This window comes from Aedes albopictus, chromosome 3 (assembly GCF_035046485.1).
Source record: "Aedes albopictus strain Foshan chromosome 3, AalbF5, whole genome shotgun sequence".
Lineage (NCBI taxonomy): Eukaryota > Metazoa > Arthropoda > Insecta > Diptera > Culicidae > Aedes > Aedes albopictus.
Window position 1 is genome coordinate 17,182,586 of NC_085138.1, and position 21,324 is coordinate 17,203,909.

The following is a 21,324-nucleotide window of genomic DNA, read 5'->3' on the forward strand; positions in this document are numbered from 1 at the left end:
GATGGCCATGGGTTCACTTCCCAGCCACGCTGCCTAAAAACTAAAAACACCGCAATATTATCCGGATAAAGCAGTCTGTGAGATTTCCTTTGCAGTCATAGACGATCAAAAAAGCTCTCACTCCGGTTCGTTTGCTTGATGCAAGAATGCTCTCTTCAACTAGCGCTGACTCACAAATCGTATCCTCTTACAGTGGAAAATGTTTGATCAGTATGCACCAATCCACGTTTTCAGCTGGATGACGTCAGAGCGGAAGAATCAAGTACATTTTATGTAAACGAGGTAAACGTCAAATTATTGTGCTCCTGCATCGTTGGAGACTTTCAGATGGAGTGATAAATTTGATGCTTTGTTGTTTATACAGATTAGCTTATGTAGTGATATTTTTTATTCGGACAGGAATTCGTCTTGTAAATTAAGTGAAGAGAATTATCATGAGTGCTGTAATGAGATACTTTCATGTTTCATCCCCTGAAGTGAAAACTCATTATAGCGGGGGTGGAGTTTAATCACGAGAGTGAGAAATTTGATGACTGGCCGAAAAAAATGCTCTAACGAAACCCGGAAAATGGATGAACGACCTTCACCGATATCAAATGGATTACGATGTACTGATATGGAAAACATCAAAACCATCACGTGTTCTTCATTCTATTGTCTATGGAATAGAATAGACGCAGCATCGTAGTGATCAGTGGCGTTAATTTTAGACATGGTAGAAAAGTGCTTATCAAACTTTATACATTCGACATTTTGTACATTTTGACTACTTTAAAATAACTCTCACTCACTTTGTGTCCTAGTAGACAAAAGTCATAGCGCTTTTGTTATAACATAAGTAAATAAAGAAAAGTAAAATTCTTTATGGATCAAAAGGACTGAGCCAGTTAAAAGAGAGAAAAAAAAGAAAAAAGAGTGAGGCGTGAGAAGTGCTAGTAGTAATCAATTAGGCGTGACCAGTGAAGAGTTATCAGTGAGTAATGGAAGTAAGGAGTGAACAGTGAATGGTTAGGAGTGAAAAGTGAGCAATAAGGACTGAGCAGTAAGATGCATGAAGGAATGAGAAGTGAGTTTTAAGATGTGAGCAATGAAAAGCGAGAAGCAAGAAGTGCGAAGATAGAAAAAGGAGTGAAAAATAATGAATTAGAATAATTAAATAAAGAAAAGAAAAATAGGAGGAATGAGAAGTGCTATAGCAGCAACTAATTAGGTGTGACCAGTGGAGAGTTTTCAGTGAGTAATGGAGAAGTGAGAAAGAGAGTAAGGAGTGAACAGTGGAAAGTTAGGAGTGAGCAATGAAAAGTGGGGAGTGAGAAATGAGCAATAAGAAATGAGCAGTAAGAAGCGTATGAGGAGTGAAAAGTGAGTTTTGATATGTGAGCAATTAAAAGCGAGAAGCAGGAAGTAAAAAGATAGAAAAAGGAGTGAACAGTGAAGAATGAGCAATAAGCTGTGTAAAATTGAGAGAACGGAGTGAAAAGTGCATGTGTAGTGAGAAGTGAGCAGTGAAGGGTTAGAAATTGAATCGAGTTATAGTTTATCACTGATTTGAACAGGAAATGCTGTATTAAATTATTTTACTTTTGAAATAAATAAAACTAGAACAGTTTACTGATGATGATTCGACTGTATGGGCCAATTAACTATTTTCTTAAACAACCTACATAAAGAAACCCAAGTTCCAATGATTCCAAACATTGCTAAGATTCCTTTTAGGATCTCCATCGAATCAGGAGTTCAACACTACACTCACCTGTCACGTGCAAGAACACAGCCAGATTTATCTTGGGTTCGGTGTTGACCTGACATTCGTAGATTCCGCTGTCCCGTGGCTGAGCGTACGATATCTTAAGATCCCAGTCGTCCGAGTCCGGCGGATGATGCACCGAGAACCGTTGATCTCCGGTGTAGGTGTGGGTACCGGACGTCAGAATGTGCAGATCCCGTTTGCGCATCCATGAGACCTGTGAGTATAAGATAAATAGATGATATTGTCAAATAATGATAGGTATTGTTGATGATATTAATAAAAGCTTTATTAAGTACTAATAAAACGATTTCATTATTCCTAAGATGATATTGGTTTCACCATAAACTGATGTATCTAAAAATGAAAGCTTCCCCACGGCCTCAGGAAAAGAAAACTTTTTTGACATTGAATATACCTCTTGATGTGCCATAAAAAGTGTGATAGAACAGACAGCAGACTCCATGCAGCAATCCCCCGGAGGACGTCGACCCGGACGATTTGATGTGACTCTAAGAGTAAATTAAATTTAATCGTCTTCGGATCCATTCACGGTAGGTGCGAGGCACTTAACGACGGCGGTAAATTTTCGCGGCATTTTTCCGGCTCGACGAGGAAGTTTTGATTTTTCTCCGGTGTGCGATCTCAAGACACTTCCATTACCTTAATTGGCTTATTACGGCCGTTCGGAGGGCACCATGATGAAATATGATGCAATTTTTCCCCGAGGCGTTAAAGCTACCTACTACTAGTCTAACACACCTGGTGGAGAAGTCTCGCAGTTCCTTGATTCTTCTCCTTCCCGGGGTTGTTTCCCGAAAAACCCAACGACCCGATAATTGATCATGAATCAAGTTGATAGACGCTACGTGAGATTCGTCGAGTGCGCGCGGTGACACAGAGGAGGAATTCCACGGAGTCATGTCAGTCGATCCTGAGCGACCATTTCAAAAATATCTGAAACTTTGCACAGTTTTTCAATTTCATCTAAATCGTCATTTTTCGATATCAAACCTTCATATTCACTCACGACTAACTTTTCAGAAGGGTGTATGCTAAAACAGCTCAAAAATATTCTAAAAGCTTTACAGCAAAAACGGATTTTTCGATTGTTATGAATTTTTCAGCAAAGTTAGATAACTAAATGATGATTCCTTAGAAAATATACACTGTAAAAAAATTATTTTTTTACTTAAAAAAAATATGATTTTTGTCACAAAAACTCAAATATCTCAAAACCCTATCTTTTTACCAACGTTAATTTTTTAGGGGAAATGGCCCTTTATATCAGCTATCTACCATAAAATTTTGGTGATGGTAAACTGATAAACAAAAAAGTTATGACATTTCAAACATTTCACAATTTTTACATTTAGTAACAAAAAAAATTTTTTTTCTGTGTAAATTATTTTGAGAATTATTTTTTGATGCTGATTTTATTGTAAAGGCTACCGCCTGAATTAAACAAGTTGTTTTCATGATACTTTTGTTTGATTATTCATAATTTCTATAGTACCTATTTGAAACTTAGACGCGATCCAGTGTTTTGATCAAAACTATTGAGAGTGTCATACTTTTTATTGTACGTGACTGGTGAAAAAATCCCTTGATAGTGTTGAAAAGCTGTTGATTATAAGAAAAATGGAATTAAACTTATTTTTAAGACAAAAGCTGTATAATAAAAGTTTTATATACGCGTATACGTCTAGTTTATCTTCAAAAAAATACCTCTTAGAGAACAGACTTTATGATCGGAAGAATGCGAGTAACTTCAACAACAACAAATGCATGAGAGTTACCTACCACGTGAAAATCCATCGCCCAGTTCACACTACCCCCACCTGGTGGAAATGTTTCACGAAATACTGCGATGTGCAATATCGTCATCAGAAGGCGCTAGTGTGAAACGTCAAACGCAAAGAAAAATGATGGGCACTCTTCTGGTTATGAAAGCCACAACCAAGATTCAAAATGATCGTTAAAGGCGTGGTCAATGAAAATTTCGTCAGTGTTACGTTTGTTTGTCTGTATACATACCATGACAATGCTCACGAAAAAGCAAAAAAAAATACTACCGCTATGGATATTAAATAGTAAATTTTTTCTTCAGCCAAGCAAACAACACCAAACTAGTCAGTTAAAACTAATAAGTGATTTTGTTTATTATAATCTAACGAACAACATGAACAGTCGCTTTCTCAAAGGTCTTCAACTCAACTCTCTCTTGTAGACCTTTTGATGAAAAAAAAAAAATGATCAAAGGAGTTACGAAATCTCACCGAAAGCACCATAGATAATCTGAAAGAGACTGGTTATGCCCAAATTGAATCCAAATTTACGCATTTGCACGTCCTGCCGTCTAGACTTTGACAAACGAGCCATCTGTATATCATCGGTACAGCAGGGCGTAGGAAGTTCGAAAACGACAACAACTGAGAAATTGCCAGAAGTGCTAAGTGCAGAGAGTCATGTCACCGTACCATCAGCGACATCAGTTTAAACAATTAATCACGCCCCTTTTCAAAAATGCTTTGATATATACTTCAACATCTATACCCATTTCAATATTTTTAACGTTGCAAAACACGCTTTCAACATTCATTTTGAAGAAGAGGGAAAACACTTGTCCTCAAATGTAACAGCAAATAATGAATAAACGACTAATGCGCGGAGGGCGTGATAAAATCGGAACATTACTGTACATATAATATACATAATACATAATAAAAACAGCTTGTTTTACTCACGCAAGGCCATTAACAATAAAATCAGCATCAAGCTGCGATTTCCGGCCGAAATAAAGGCAGGAACAAATCTCATTTTCTTCTTTTGTCACAGCGCTCGTTGACTCGTTAAGGGGGAGGATGATAAATAATAAATGTATTCGATGGAAAAATATCCAAACAATTAGGCAACATAGATAAACTCATCGGATTTATTAAGAAAGTTTCTGTGGAACTCGAATTACACCTTAAATTTGTTGATTTTCTTGAACATTTTATTTGTGCCCCCCTCAAAATGTTGAATTCCGACCAAAATTTTCCGAGGGGGCGGTGACATAAGAGAAAATCGAAATTTGTATTAGCCTAATTTACACTAAAAAAAATTATTACTAAATGTGAAAATTGTGAAATGTTTGAATTGTCATAACTTTTTTGTTTATTAGTTTACCATCACCAAATTTTTATGGTAGATTGCTAATACAATGGACCGTCTTCCCTAAAAAAATTGCGTTGGTAAAAAGATAGGGTTTTGAGATATTTGAGTTTTTGTGACAAAAATGATATTTTTAATGTTAAAAAAGATGTTTTTTTCACAGTGTATATTTTCATAGGAATCACCATTTAGTTATCTAACTTTGCTGAAAAATTCATAGCAATCGAACGAACCATTTTGGCTGTACAGATTTTTGAATATTATTGAACCATTTTCACATACACCCTTTCGAAAAGTTAGTCGTGATTCAAAATAAAAATTTGATATCGAAAAATGGCGATTTAGATGGAACTGAAAAACTGTGCAAAGTTTCAGTTCAATAGAAAATCATGAATTAAAAAATTTCCTTAATTTTGATGCTGTTGCTTGGAATCGCTCAGAGTCTTGACAAGGCACAAGTTTAATCGTCTTTTTTATAATTTTTCCCCTGTGAGAAATTTCGGCTAGGCAAACTTTATCGCCGTCACAGACGTTGCGTTGTTAGAGCGAAAACGACAACAAATCCTGGAAAACTGTGTTAGACTGCAACTTTTGTCCTTGCGGACTTTGGCGTGTTGGTGCCAGTACCCTCGAACGACACCAATTAATTAGCACACAATTTATGGCAGCATTGATTTAATCTGCGCGCAGAGTGAGAGCTTTGTCCACATGTTAAGGGAGAGTTTTGCGTTTTCGCAGACTCCACAGAATAGATGGTCAATAAAATTGGGGAAGCAGCAGTACACCAGACGAGAAATTTCGCCGAAGAAGGTTGTTAAATTTTAGTGGTTGTAAATCAAGGAATGAGTACCTGAGTTGATGATTACCGAACACTCTCGGACCGACCGGTAGTAATCAATTGATTGGATGTTGAAATGGTTTGTTGATTGGGTTTATGTTCATGGAGAATGATTTTCTTGGGTATACAGTGCAGGTTGGTGTGAGTTGATTATATGTGGTATGTTGTGAGGGTATTCCCAATATGTATAGGAACTCATGGTGTACGAATTGATGAGTGAATTAAGTCTCTAGGAACCTCCACCAGATTTTGTCCCATCGACCCACCTAACCCGCTGCGCATCACATCTTCTTGTACCGGTCGAATGACTCTCGAGAACCATTTTAGTCGGGTTGCTATCCGACATCCTGATGACGTGACCCGCCCACCGTAGCCTCCCGATTTTCGCGGTGTGGACGATGGTTGGTTCTCTCAGCAGCTGATGCAGCTCGTGATTCATACGCCTTCTCCAAGTCCCGTCTTCCATCTGCACTCCGTCGCGGATGGTACGCAACACCTTCCGTTCGAGAGCTCCAAGGGCGCGTTGGTCCTCTGCAGGGAGAGTCCATGTTTCGTGCTTGCTCATAGAGGACTACCGGTCGAAACAGCATTTTGTAGATGATTAACTTCGTGTGACGGCGGACTTTGTTCGATTGTAGAGTTCTGCGGAGTTCAAAGTAGACTCGATTTTCTGCCACAATGCGTCTCTGAATTTCTCTGCTGGTGTCGTTGTCGGTGGTCACCAGTGAGCCCAAGTGAACGAATTCTTCAACCGGTTCGATTTCATCACCGTCGAAGGAAATTCAGGGTGACGGGCGTGGTAATTCCTCACTAAAGCTCTTTGATTGATCACATAGTTTTGAATTTCGCCACCTCGTGGCGCTATAGTGTACATAGTTTATTCCGGTATAACTCTGGAGAGAACTTTGACCGCAACCTGGTTATGGCCCGCATTGCTCATAAAGTTAGTGTCTCGTTGCACTTGTGTACATACAAAGGTAGTTTATTCCGGTACGATTTTGATAATATATACCTTGATATAATAGGAAGCTAAGATCTTTGGCAATGCTGTTCATGACTACGATTGCTTGCCAATGATGGAAAGTATAGTACCAAACAGGCCCGTGCACAGAAGTGGCGCCAAGGAAGGGGTTTTCCCCAATTTCGGCAAAAGCCGGAGGGGCGCCCAATGTATGAAGCGTCGGCAATGAGGGGGTTTAACAACCACACCCCCCCCCCCCCAACTTGTGCACGGGCTTGGTACCAAATTTCCCCACAGCTTTGATCAATTTTGAATAATACATTTTAAAATAAATATGAAAATACCTCGAAGATTCCATCTCCATTGATTTTCTCAGGAATATTTCGAGAAATTTTTCAAGAATTTGTTCGAGTTTTTGATAGTATACCTTCAGTTGTTTTTCAAGGAATACCACCAAGAATATCTTCAGATTTTCCTCCTGGGATTGAACGAGGAATACCTCTATTTTCATGTATATCGCCGTGGATTTCATCAAGTACATTTACACCGATTTTTTAACAAATACGGACAGAGATATCTTCGAGAATTGCTTTTAATGATTTCTTCTTGTGTATGTTTTAACGATTAATCCTTTTAGGCCGAATTTTTTCCAAGTGTTATTATTGAGGTTTTTCTGCATATTTCTGTAGTTTTAATGTTCCATAGTATACAAAGAGAAAAATATGATACAGATTTTTTTTTTCTGGATATTCTAGGTTATCGAAACTATTCTTGAGTTTATATCCTAAAGTGTTCAGATGCAACGGTAACTTCATCATGTCCAGTAAGTATTTTAAAAGTTCAATAGACGGTATCAGAACAATCGGGATATCATAGGTCATCCAAACTGTTCTTGAATTTAGAATCTAGTGTCTACGGTTGTAACGGTATCTTCTCTTCGGGGTCTCCAGTTAGTTTAGTGGTTAGGGCTATGGATCGCCAATACAGAGACGGCGGGTTCGATTCTCGTTCCGGTCGGGAAAATTTTCCCGACTTCCTGGGCATAGTGTATCGTTGTACTTGCCTCACAATATACAAATTCATGCAATGGCAGGCCTTCATTTAATAACTGTGAAAATGCACTAAGAATACTTAGTTGAAGCGAGGCAGGTCAAGTCCCCGTGCGGACGTAGAGCCATAAAGAAGAAGAAGAAGGTATCTTCTTTCATTATAAAAGCTACGATTTGTAATCTATCATATCCAATAAGTCTTCTGAACGTTCAATAGACAGTATCAGATCAATCGAGATATCATAGTAGCGTGGTTCAAAAAATCGTTTTAGCTCCACACCGCTTATTCGATTCCTAGCCAGATTATATGCCTTCTCCCAAAATTTGAGCTGATTTGGTTGAAAATTGAGACTGCACAAGCCCGTCAAAGTTTGTATGGGAATTACTATGGGAAAACGATGTTTTTCATTCAATTGACCGTAGCATTTCCCCAAGTGCCATAGTGGGTTAGTCGACCCTTGGTTATCCTAGGCTACTCTATCAGCTACAACTTTGCCGAAGACCGCATTCAAATCAGATGCCTCATTAATTAGTTATCAATTTGTATCCAATTGGGCAAACTTTAACAGTGATCCTCCAGCTTCCCAGCAGGCAACATTGCTGCATATGGCGCCAAAGATAGCACACTGAAATCATGGCTACTATGTTTCACTGCAAAATGCAGTGATGCCCACCGAATACTGTAACCATCATGAGTAAAGATTTCGATTCTGGATAAAAATTGGTAACTAATTAATGAGGCGTCCGATTTGATTGCGGTCTTCGGCAAAGTTGTAGCTGATAGAGTAGCCTAGGATTACCACTGGTCGACTTACCCACTAGGGCACTTGAGGAAATGCTACGGTCGATTGAATGAAAAACATCGTTTTCCCATAGTAATTCCCATACAAACTTTGACGGGCTTGTGCAGTCTCAATTTTCAACCAAATGAGCTCAAATTTTGGGAGAAGGCATATAATCTGGCTAAGAATCGAATAAGCGGTGTGGAGCAAAAACGATTTTTTGAACCACGCTAATATCATAGGTCAACCAAATTGTTCTTGAGTTTAGATCCTAAAGTCTACGAGTGTAACGGTGACTACTGAAAGTTCTATAGACAGTCTCAGATCAGTCGGGAAAAGTTGATCGATTGGTTATCCGCTGGTGGTGACCAATCGATCAACTTTTCAGCACGAACCGTAATTTGACTCTGCAGATTGATGCTCTTGAAAATTCGTGGTGTGGTTTCACTGGAAGTGCTTCGTTGTAGGGAAGTTTAGCAATCCTATAATATCTCTGAGGTATTTTGGAATGGCTCTGAGTTTCACAGAAGTTCACGAATCTGGATTTGTTAGACTAGATAACTTAACTTTTTATGCACAAATAATAACTACAACTTCATCAGATTTCATAAAAGTTTGAACAACCTTAAAAGTTTCAAAGCATTTCGTAACACAAGTGTAGACCTGAAGCTATGGTCTCTGGAGTAGTTTGGATGATCTGAAATGTCTCAAAACTATCTTGGAATGACTCATGATATACCAGGGGGATTACTGATTCCAGTTGGATGAGTAATGTTACAGTTCATTGTGAGAATAACTACTGTTACTGTCAAGAGCAAAACTTCAGGACAGTTTGGACGACCCTTAATGTCTCAAATGTTCATAATAATATATAGTAGACTTCAGGTTGGTCCAGTAACCACGATTGATTATGCAACGTTACGAAGTATATTAGATATGACAGCTGTTACGATTGTAGACCTGAAGTGTTGAACTCCAAGATAGTTTGGCTGACCTGGAATATTCCCCTAATGACATTTGAGATTCAAAGAGTTTCACGGATACCATCCGATTATGCAATGCTATTATTTATGGTGAAAACACATAAAATTATTCTTATAGATTTGAAGGACTTTTCTATAGGACAGTTTGGGACACCTGGAACTTCCCAAAATGTAAAATACTTTTTGATACCTTTGATAAAAGTTAAATGTATAAATGTAAACGTAACCCATATCCAAAATCAGCTGTCAGAACAACTGGAATGTCCTTTATTGCGTTTCTCAAAACTTCATGGTATTCAGGATGTTCTAGGTTGACAATAAAGTCTCAAATACAAATATTCCTATTTTTCCTCAATAAAAGACTCAATTTTCAACAACTTAGCTGAAGACAGTATTCTGTTTAAAAAAATGTGCGAATTTATACAGCCGGCTCCAATGGGCTAAGGCATTCCACGATAGTTTTTTTTTTTAATTTTGAAGGTATTTTTTACCGGAATCTAAATTTTTTAAGGTATTTCCTATTTTGTTCGGAATACTTTCTCGGATTTTATCAGGAATATTCATGGCTTTTTTTTTGTATACCTAGAGCGATTTCTTCAGGAATTCTTCGAGTATTTCTTTCAGAATACCTTGAACATTTTTTTTTCATAAAGAGTCCACGAATTTTTCAAGAATGCGTTCAGGGATTTTTTTTAATACTTGACAGAGATAAATTTGCTAATGCAGGTTTTCGGTTCAGGAATGTTCGAATGGAATTTTAAAGATAAAAAATCAAAAATTCCAAAAGAATTTTTTTTCAATAATTTCTGCAGATGTTCAATTTGTCTTGAGTGAGATTTTTGCATTGTTTCAGGACTACCTGTAGGATCATCTTAAAAGTATTTATTCGTGAATATCGCATGAGAGTTCTCAATGAATAATGTTTGGAATTTTTCAGGGTTATTTATACAAAGATATCGAAAATGAAACCCTTTGAAGATTCATCTAGAATACTTTTAAGGATAATATCAGGAACCTTTTTTTAATGTTACCTAAGATAATCTATAGAAATTCCTACGGAATGGGCTAGAAATTTCTCCAAAAAACTCCCGGATATAAATTCTTGTGGAATACATGTTTAAGCGCAACTACAGGAAATGCTTTATTGATTTCATGGCTGATTTATGTGACAAATGTAGAACCATAATTTAATGTTGGTAGAACTTTTCTGACTAAATTCTCATAATGGTGATTCACACTAGTTGAAGGTTAATAGTTATTTATGTAACGAGTTGCAAAAAGTTGATTTTTTCAGTACGAGTCGTACATTTATACAACGAGGCTTGCCAAGTTGGATAAATACGAAGAGTGCTGAAAAAAATCGAGTTTTGCAACGAGTTCCATACAAAATTTTATGCAATGATTTTTTTCATAATGCAACCCATTTGAGTTGCATAATGTTCATAATGCAACTCAAATGAGTTGCATTATGACCATAATGCAACTATTTTTCATAATGCAACTCATTTCAGTTGCATAATGAGCCAGTTCGGAAAAAATGGCCATTATGTTACCAAAATGAGTTATATAAAATGTAAATTATGATACTGAATTGCATAAAAAATCTTAAAGTAGTCTCTGGGAAATTCGCGAACGAACTGCTGGAAGAATTTTCATAGCAACCCTTGCCAAATTATTTGAAAGAATGCATACTAGTAGCATTCCTGCAAGAATTCATAAAAAAATTATCCTAACAGCATCCCTGAATAACTTTCCAATATAACCGCTGGATGAATTTCAGAAGCAATTCCTGAAGGAATCGTTGAACAAAATCCGTTGACAGATAAGTATTTCGACCTCAACTGTAAGGTCGTCTTCAGTGTCTTGTGCTTGAGTCGAGTCAAGAACAAGACACTGAAGACGACCCTACAGTTGAGGTCGAAATACGTATCGGTCAAAGGATGCAAATTCTTAATGGAATTCAAAGGAACAGTACTTAACACGATTTTCTTTTTACTTACAGATATTCCCCTAACAAGCCCAGATTAATCATCAAAATCCGAGAAGAAATCGCAGAATCAATCTCTGGAGTGATTTTAAAGTAAATCGCGAAAGCATAAAAGCTCCGAAGGGATTGGAAGAATGCTTAGAAAAATTCTCAAAGGAAGCGCTTAACATGCATCGTCGAATGAACTTAAAAAGAGAGCGCTGGATTATTTCCACGATCCCCATAAAACAAAATTAATATAGCCTTTGGATGAATTACTGACGGAGTAACTGAAGAACTTCCCGAAGAAAAGCTGAGAAAATCTTTAAATAATCTCTACAGAAATTCACATAGGAATCCCTGGAAGAATTCACAAAACAAATGAAAAATTTGAACAGCAATTTGTCCCTTGAGTCGCTGCAGGAATTTCTGTAAAAGTCTCGAATTTGGGAAGAAATCCGACAACGAATCCCTACCGAAATCATTAGAGAAATATCGGGAAAAATCCCTGGAAGAATCTTAAGGGAATCTCTAAAGAGAATCCCTAGAACTAACTGGAGATATCCTTAAAGGAGTAAGCGAAGAATTTCCCAGGGGAACTCCGAAGGATTTCTCTTAGTAATTCCCAAAAAAAACGGATAAATCATTATGCGATGAAATCACTGGAAGGATTCCCTAGCGGAATTTTCAAAGCAATCGCTAGATAAATTTACAGAAAAAATCCCAGGGGTCCATCTCCAATCTCCGAAAAAATCTTCAGGAAAATCTTTGGAGGATTTCCAGAGGAATATTTTTAAGAAATTCCCGAAGGGATCCCTTGAAAATTTGCGGAGAATTTTTCGATGGCATTACCCCAACTAACAATCACAAGCCACAAACAAGCAAGCATGCTGAATTGTTGCTTTATAATGGTAAGGATAACTGTAATAAAAGTATGCTCTACACTAACATGGCACACGCTTGTATGAAAACAATAAATCCTCGCTCCAGTTGACTTTTTGGATTTCAATTAGGTCTCATATAAAACGTTGCAAAATTTCAACGCAATTGGTGAAACTATAACTAAGCCCAAGTGGTTCAAAGTTTGGGCTGCTAAAAGTTGAGTCGATAAGGAGAGCGTCCAACATAGCTTTGGTCCTCACAAGTTCCCACCTCATGCTTCCAAGGATCAAGTTATGATAAAGACCGCCAGCTCAGAGTTGTGTGCTTAGCTGGTAGTGCAGCCTGGGCATACTGTTGTTCTTCTGACTTCAGCTAGATTGAGGAGGTACGTCTCGAGCGTCTGTTCACCAAGAAGGTGCGGCTCACACAGCATATGTTCTGGTATCCAGCAGCTGTGCATGAAATGCTCCTTCACCGGAAGCTACACCTAAGATGGCAGCCCCACCACGGTGGATAGCGGACCTTAGGCCAACCAAAAAAACCGTTACACAACCCGAAAATAAAAGATTAGGAACTGATTCAACGACAACGACTTTTAGCGTGAAACAACGGACAAGAATTGGAACTTGGAATGTATTAACCCTAGCCAGCAGGGTAAAATGGCACAACAATGAGCGAACAATGACTGAGCGAAGTCTGTTGACCGAACTTTGGAGAACGCAGATTGGCGTTGGGTCAAATTCTGTTATACTCTGACCTACGAGACGTACACCCAAGCAACACACAAGTCACAAAGGAGTGTCGACAGCGCAGGTTTTTGGTTGAACACGAGTTATTTTCAAGTTAATCTGTCTTTGAGTTAGAATTACATGAATGTAGCTCCAGTACAACCAAAAACCTGCGCTGTCAACACTCATTTGTGACTTGTGTGCTGCTTGGGCAGCTCCTCAAAACCGTGGAGTTGGTTTCCTGCTCAGCGCTCACGTCCACGCTGCGTTTGAAGTGGGAAACTAATAATGAGAGGATAACTGTAGCCAGATTCAGAACACGGGTAGGAAACCTTATCATGATCCAATGTTATGTGCCAACCGATGCTGCCGAATTGGAAGAATAAGAGAACTTTTTAAGTCAACTGAAAGCTGTTGTGGACAACATTCCGAAAGGGAATATCAAGATCCTCATGGGCAACTTCAACGCGAAAGTTGGTTCCGACAACTCGGACTATGAGCAGGGCATGGGACGTCATGGCCTCAGAGAAATGAGCGAAAATGGAGAGCTGTTTGCAGAGTTTTATTTTAACAATAACCTGCTGATTGGGAAATCGCTCTTTCTCCACCGATGAGTGCACAAAGCGACCTGGGTTTCCCGTTATGTCATCACGTAAAATCAAATTGACCACATCTGCATCAGCCGAAAATGGAGACGGAGCCTTCTTGATGTGTGGAACAAACGTAGCGCCGACATTGCATCCGACCATCATCTCCTAACCGGCGAGATCCGACTGCACATTGCCAGGATCCATCGACAGGAGGAGAAAATCGGGCGCCGGTTCAACACACGCCGACTGGAAACGCTGCGGTGAAAATGTCCTTCGTCGAGGATCTAGAGAACCGTGCTGCGGATTTTCCGGAAGATGGAAGCGTAGTAGATCAATGGAGCACCAACAAGAACGCCTTCATCGCCACCGGCGAGAATAATTTGGGAGAGCTATGCACTCGGAGAGAGCAGTGGATCACAGATGATTGAAAAATAGAGAAGCGAAGGAATGCCAAAACCGCGAGCAAAAACGCAAGGAGCCAAAGCCGTAGTTCGTCAGCGCTAGGGATGTGAAACGCTTATGTAGACGGAACAAAAGAGCGTGGACGGACTTCCTATCCGACAGTTATTGACCGACCCGGCTGAGATGCTCAAAGCTGACCCCGTAGTACTCGCACAATTACAGCATCAATTATTTTTAAATTACTCATACGGGAAACCACGACATTTCCGGCCGACTGGATTCAAGCGTATTTGTAAAGATACTCAAAAAGGGTGACCTGACTGTATGCGGTAAATGGCTGGGCATCATGTTACTGTGTATCGTTCTCAAGGTTCTCTGCAAAGTAGGGTATCGCGCCACTTGGGCAGTGGCTTCTATATTCGTCTGTTTTCCACTATAACTCAATCAATTTTGAACCAATTGACTTTGAATGTTGTACACGGGTAGATACTATACCTATCTCACCACATTCCAAAAGTTGTGTCAATTGGTTCAAATTTGACTGACTTATAGTGTAAAACAGACGAATATAGAAGCCACCGCCCAAGTGGCGCGATTCCCTAACCCTTAACTGGATACAGGAGAAGATTGACGAATCTCTCCGACGGCTGCAAGAAGAATTCCGTGCCGGACTAACCAGTGAGGATCATACACACTAAACCCTTTCAGCAATATTTTGCTGATTTTTGCCGAGCTGAAGGGTCCAGCAAATTTTTTTGCTGAACTTTCAGCAAAGTTTGCTGAATTTCAGCAAAACGTTACTGGTGATCAGCAGAGTTTACTGAACAAATCAGCAAAATTTTGCTGAATTTCAGCAAAATTTTTGCTGAAGCCTTCAGCTCGGCAAAATTCAGCAAAATTTTGCTGAAACCCTCAATCGATTTTTGGTGTGTATAGTCACGCTCCGTATCATCTTGGATCAAATCAATGAATTCCAAGAGTCTCTCTACCTGGAGATCATTGATTACGAAAAAGCTTTTGGTGCGATTGATCGTGAACCAAATCGTGGGTTGCTGTGGCAGCCCATTACCATGGGGCCGTTCATAAACCACGTAGACTTTTTGGGGGAAGGGGGGGGGGGTTCTGGCCAAAGTCTACGCTCCATACAAATTTTGAAATTTTTGTATGGTCAAACGTCTACGAGGGGTGATGGGGGGGGGGTCTGAGATGATCATATTTTGGTCTACGTGGTTTATGAACAGCCCCCATTTTTCAATTCGGCCTTCTGCACCACCACTTTTAAAGAGCCTTAATTATATTTCAATATTATACTCGAAAAAGGGAAAGTTTTGAAACTTATTTGAGCTAAATGACTCTAATAGCATATGATTTCTCCCTTCCATGTTCTGTGAACAGAAAGCCGCAACTCTACTTGAAAAAATATTATCATTCATTTCAGCGCTGTTTGTTTTTTTCCGCGCACCCTTTTCCGCTTTTCGTTGATTGCTTTGCTGACGTTCCGTTGGCCTTCCTTTGGCAGTCAACCGGCTTGTCAACCGGGACGTCGTCGCTCAGTGGGTGATATGTGTTTGTGTGTGGGGTGAACCCCGCCGAGGACAAAAAAGGCGTGATTTATTTTAATGTGTTTTCCCGGGGAACCATTTTTCGAAGGTGGCTTCACCACGGCCGAAACCGGTTGTCCTTTCCAATCCCTAAACGCGAATCTAATGGCGGTGAGTAGGCCACCGAAATGTGTGCAAAAAGGCTGGGCCCCGTACCGGAAGCCACAATGTCACACTTTTGGTCACCGATACTTGTCACCGAAAAATTTACGATTAGTTCCTTCTTCGGATGTGGGCTGTGCGGTTGGAAAAAAATAAGTCAGCTGGTGAGCAACAAGGAAAAACGGGCAAGGAAAGATTTATTCGCTTGCTGACTTCGAAGGTGTACGGAAGGATTCGAGCTATTTTTGATGTGGCTTTGTTTTGTAAACAGTGTTGAGTTGGAAGGATGAATGGCGATAAAGGTGCCAAATTCTGTGTAAATGATTCAAAATCATTCTGTGCTGAGTATTTTGCTTGAAAAATCAAGAATGGAATAATCTGTGCAAACAAAATCATGCACTTCAACAACTGCACTGACTATATCGAGATTACATAGGGAAAACCCTAAGTGACGTAAAACGCCTTCATGGTCCTTTTCTTTAAAAATGAACGTTCGGCATTCCAAATAACCTATTCCTACTAACAATCACACTGTGCTTCGCTTCAGTCTACTTCGTATCCTAGAAGAACCCCAAATATCCCAGTCATGATACTTTCAATCAAGAAGATCTTCATCATAACGACCATCCACAGACAGAGTTGCTCCTTTGCAAACTTCCCAAGCAATAAACGTTTATTTTTACGGCGCTATAATTTCCACTTCGGCGCCAACAGCATCTCCTGAAGACTATTTAGTGTCCCCTCTTCAAAATTGGGTTGGACTGTCATGGCCATGATAGGCAAATCAGCGCGGCGCAGTGTAGCGGTTATTCAAGCAAATTGAACTCACCGTTCGGTTGCCCTTGTGTTTGACGCGACACTTTAGGACGGCCGTATCGTCCACCACCGTGGTGACATTCCGCGGATTGACGTCATCAAAGTAGGGCTTATTGTCCGCCGGTGGTAGTTGCAACAGCTGCGGGAAGCCACTAGTTCCGCCGGCCGTCGACGGGTTGGGGCCACCGTACATGGGTGACGATGTGATTCCTGGAATAGTAAAAGAGGGGGTAAGGAATGATGATAGTCGATTTGTAGATCGAGAAATGTAGAGTTAAAGTAATTCAACCGTTGTTAAGCAGGTAATACTGAAATGTTTCGTTTTCTTTTGCTTTTCTTTGCACAACTCCAAATATACAGGGCGGCGGCGTAGTCGGCGTGACCTTATTTTTTTTTTTTTTTTAAGGTGAGGGGGCATCCATAAAGTACGTCACGCTCTTAGAAGGGAGGGGGGTTTCGGAAAGTGTGACAAGCAATGCATTAGGTATTGGAAAAACCCGTACGAAGGGGGGAGGGGGGTCTAAAATTCACAAATTTTGCGTGACGTACTAAAATGGATGCCCCCTGAGGTACTATATCCAGTTATTAAAAAACGACAATACATTTTTTTTATCTTCATTAACGAGATTTTTAGCCCTAGGCTAGTTCATCTCGGGACCCACGCTTTACTTCCCTTTCGAAGGAAGAACTCACATTTTGTGAGTTTGTCGGGAGTGGGATTCGATCCCAGGTCCTCGGCATGATAGTCACGTGTTCTAACCATCCAACCAGGTCCGCTCCACAAACGTCAATACAGAATTATTTGGTCCCTGTACCTAAAGTACAATTTTCATCTATTTTGTAACAAAGGCTTAAACGCATGTAAGTCAGAGGCTACAATAAAAACTATCCTCATGAAAACTAAGCTATACATTCTAGAGAGAATACTTGAGGACGTTTACTAGGAAATTTATAAAGGATTCCTCAAGATAGAAATTCACAGCATCGCACGTGTCTTCAAAGGATAATATTGTCTAAAACTCATTTTAGGCCAGTATTGTCATTGTAAAATCTGAAAATTTTGTTGAAATTCTGTTAGGGTTCTTTTCAGGAATTCATCCAGGGATTATTTTGGGTGCTTCTCCTGGAATTCCTCCAGAAAATACTGAATAAATTCTTCAGGAAGTTCATCCAAGGCGCTTGATTCTCAGATACTCCTCCACGGGTGGAATCGTAAACTTCTCCAGATAATCCATTCAAAGATTCTTTCATGAGATCTTTTAGATCACTTCATGATTTATTTCTTGACGTTTCTCCAGGAATATATCAAGATTTTCTTCTTGGAATTGCTGCACAGTTGTTCAAAAAGTGCTTTAGAGATTCCTCGAAAAAAAAATTCTTTTGGTGATTTCTTCAAGAATATTTCACAAGTTCCTCTTGGGAAATTGTATCAGGGAATTTCATTCTCTAACACCATTCAAACATTGTGCAAGAAATTCTTTCAAGAATCCAGAAGTATCTCCAGGATTTCTTCTAGGATTTGTTCCAAATCATCCTTCAAAAATTCATTTGAAGATTTATACAAGAATTCCTCTAGTACCTTTGTCTGTAATTTTTGCACAAATTCCCGGAGAATTTCTTTCAAAGATCCCTTCAGAAACTTTCCATCAGGAATTTTCTCAGAAACTTCTCCAGGATTTTTTACCTAAATATTCCAAAAATTTCTCATAAAATTGTTCTATAAATTCCTCCAAAGCCATCTCAGGAGTTTTGTTTTCTCTGTTATTGAAATTAAGCCACTGTGCTCAATTGACTGAACTTTTGTGGCAAATCTCAGGAGTTTCTTCAGGTATTCTTGAGGAACTTCTGCAAGAGTTCCTCCAACGATGGATTCTAAGATTGTTTCAATGAAATTAAATCTCAAACGGAAATTTTTAAACATTTCTATAAAAATTCCTTCAGAAAACCCTCGAAGAATAACTTCAACATGTTTTATGTAATTTCATTAAATACTTCTATAAATAGCTGTGGATAGATATCTCAAAGAATTCCCGGAGGAATCTCAAGGAATTCCTGGAGAACCCTTGGAAGAATTTCCGAAGCAAACGCTGAAAATTCTCTGAAAATTCTGAAAATAAAAAAAAATCGATGAAAAAATGTTTGAGGTAATCTCTTACTTACATTCATGAAAAATCCTTAAACTACTGAAGGAGTCTAAAGTGATATTTCAGAAGGAATTCCTTAGTAAGTTTAAGATGGAATCCATGGAGGAATTTTTTAAAGTTTACTCGGAGAAACTTTTGAATGAATTGTCTATCAAATTCCTGAAGAAATCCCTGGAGATATTCTTGAATGAATCTCTGCAGGATAATGTGAAAAAAAACCCCAAGGAATTTTCTGAAATAATTCTAGAAAGACATTTCTGGGAACTCTCTCTCAGAAACCCTTGATGGAATTCCAACAAGGGTTTATTGACACATTTGGAGAAAATCCAAGAGAAACCCCTTATCAAAATTCGTTGAGGAAGTTCTAAAAGAATCTCCAGAGGAATTCATGAACATATTTTTAAAGAAATCCCTGAAACAATGTCTTGAAAAATGCTTTAACTTCTGTAAAGGTTTCTGGAAATTTCCAAAGGAATATGTGTCTAACTTACTAGGAATTGTTACTGAAGAATGAAGATATTTCTTAACTTCTTAAGGAAACGGAGTAAAAATTCCTAATCTTATGCTTGGAAGAATTTCAGGAGGAGTTTCTGGTGAAATACACGAAGGAATAATCGGAGGAACTAATAAAGGTATCTCTATATGATTTTTTGCAGAAATCACTAGAAGAACACTTCGTGAAGAAATTTATCGAAGAAGCCCTGGAAGGTTTTTCGAAGCAACCGATGGAGGAACTTCTGAAAGAACCCTGGGATTACTATGTTAATATAATTCCTGGAGTTATTTCTGAAGGGGGAACGTCCTTAAGTTACGTCACGCTTTGAGGAGGGAGGGGTTCGGAAAAGTATGATTATTTCACGTCCTATAAAAATAGTGTGCCTTAGGGAAACGGGGGTTCAAAATATACATTTTTTGCATTACCTAATTCATGGAATTTCTTAAAAATAAATCATTTCAGGAGGTTCTCCAAAGAAATTCTTTGGAAAATTTATAGAGGAACTTAAGGCAAACTATTTCTGAAGCAACATTTGGATTTTTTAGAAATCCTTGGAGAAATTCGTGAAATGATCCTGAACTCTTCATTTTCTAAAAATGAAATGCTGTTAGAACGTGTGGAATCCATAGATGGTAATCTGATAGATTCACCAAAGAAATTTCTGAAATAATCTGTGGGGGAGATTCTTAAGCATAGAATTTTTTCTAGAAGAATTTTTGGTAAAATTTCTGGAGGGTCCTCTATTGGAATTTCTGAAGATTTCATGGAATCCATGCATCCAAGAATGTCAATCGTAAATTGCCATGAACATTTTGCAAGAGATATACAAAGAATATGTAAGAGAATGTGATTGTGGACCTAATGGGAATACTTCCTAGAATTTTGTTAGTAATTCGTTATGGCTTACTCGCTTAGTACTTAAAAAAACTAAGTGAGGATCTTCAAAGTGTTGCTGAATCATCTAATGAAGTCACACAAAATGATTCACAAGATGAACTTCGCCTATATTCAAATCCCCCGAAACCCCCTGGGTAACTCCTGAATCACCCGAAACCCCTTGAAATGGCATTGAAAGCCTCTGAAACACTCCTGGAAAACCCCTTGGATTGCCTGAAAGCCTCCGAAGCTTCATGGAAGATCCCTGGAACACCTCTTAGCTCTTTGCCCTAATAAATCCACCTAGTGGTGATGGTGTCTTTCTCGTGCTTTAATATATCTTTTGAAGTGGCATGTTGATAACCTTGACATAAATACAACATGCAAACTGTTTTCTAAATCCATTCAATATTCTTTAGTGACTATGCACAAAAAAGTTAGTATTACCATAGAAATGGTTCGACTTTGGCTCTTGTTAGTAGTGTGGAGTTAAGGCCGTCTTCTACAAAAGCCAGGACTACTCTCCCCAAGTAACACAGAAAACATCTTTGAACATTGATTTTGAAAAAGATGTTATAGTACAGTACTATAATCGTATCTGAACACATCTTATGTTGAAATCATGTTTTATCTATGTTTGACAAAAACAAGTTTCGAAAATATATTATCAACATTTCCTTAAGTAAGAATGACGTAAATTTAACGTTGATTATACAAGATTTTTGAATCATCGTTTGCTTCAATTAAATAAGTTTTTTGAAACATTAGCAGCACATAGTTAAAACCTTTGGTTCGAAATATGTAACCAGTACGTTATTTTTAAGTATAAAATACGTTAATGTACAAGTTAATAAATTCACAGTATCTTCTTGAACGTCACTGTCTTGAATATTATATGAATCATTTTTTACATATAGAATACACGAAAATTAAGCAATAATAGCATCCAACACTTATTTTTTGCCTTGCCATTTGCTTAACAGGTATAAACACAGGTAGGTATAGAAATACTCTTTACATGGTTGGCGACTGTGGAAACCACTTCAGGTGTGAATGGATCCGTAGAAGGAACCAACCATTTTTAACTTCACTTCAATGTCAGCCCTACTATCACATCACTTTCGATACTTACATGGCGGTTTAATTGCACTTAAAACCCAGTTTCAACACAATAATTGCCCCCGCGAAAAATTTGAAATCATTTC

At 38.6% G+C, this 21,324-nt stretch overlaps 1 protein-coding gene across 1 annotated transcript in view; it reads right to left on the reverse strand.

Annotated features, from left to right (window-relative positions):
* Positions 1-21,324, reverse strand: part of LOC109428007 (hemicentin-2) — a 132,222-nt gene that overhangs the window by 10,310 nt on the left and 100,588 nt on the right. The window contains exons 3-4 of the mRNA XM_029851686.2: positions 16,617-16,813; positions 1,754-1,964 (exon numbers count right to left, since the gene is read on the reverse strand). Of these exons, the coding sequence (XP_029707546.1) occupies positions 1,754-1,964; positions 16,617-16,813 (408 nt within the window). The remainder of the gene's footprint in view (positions 1-1,753; positions 1,965-16,616; positions 16,814-21,324) is intronic.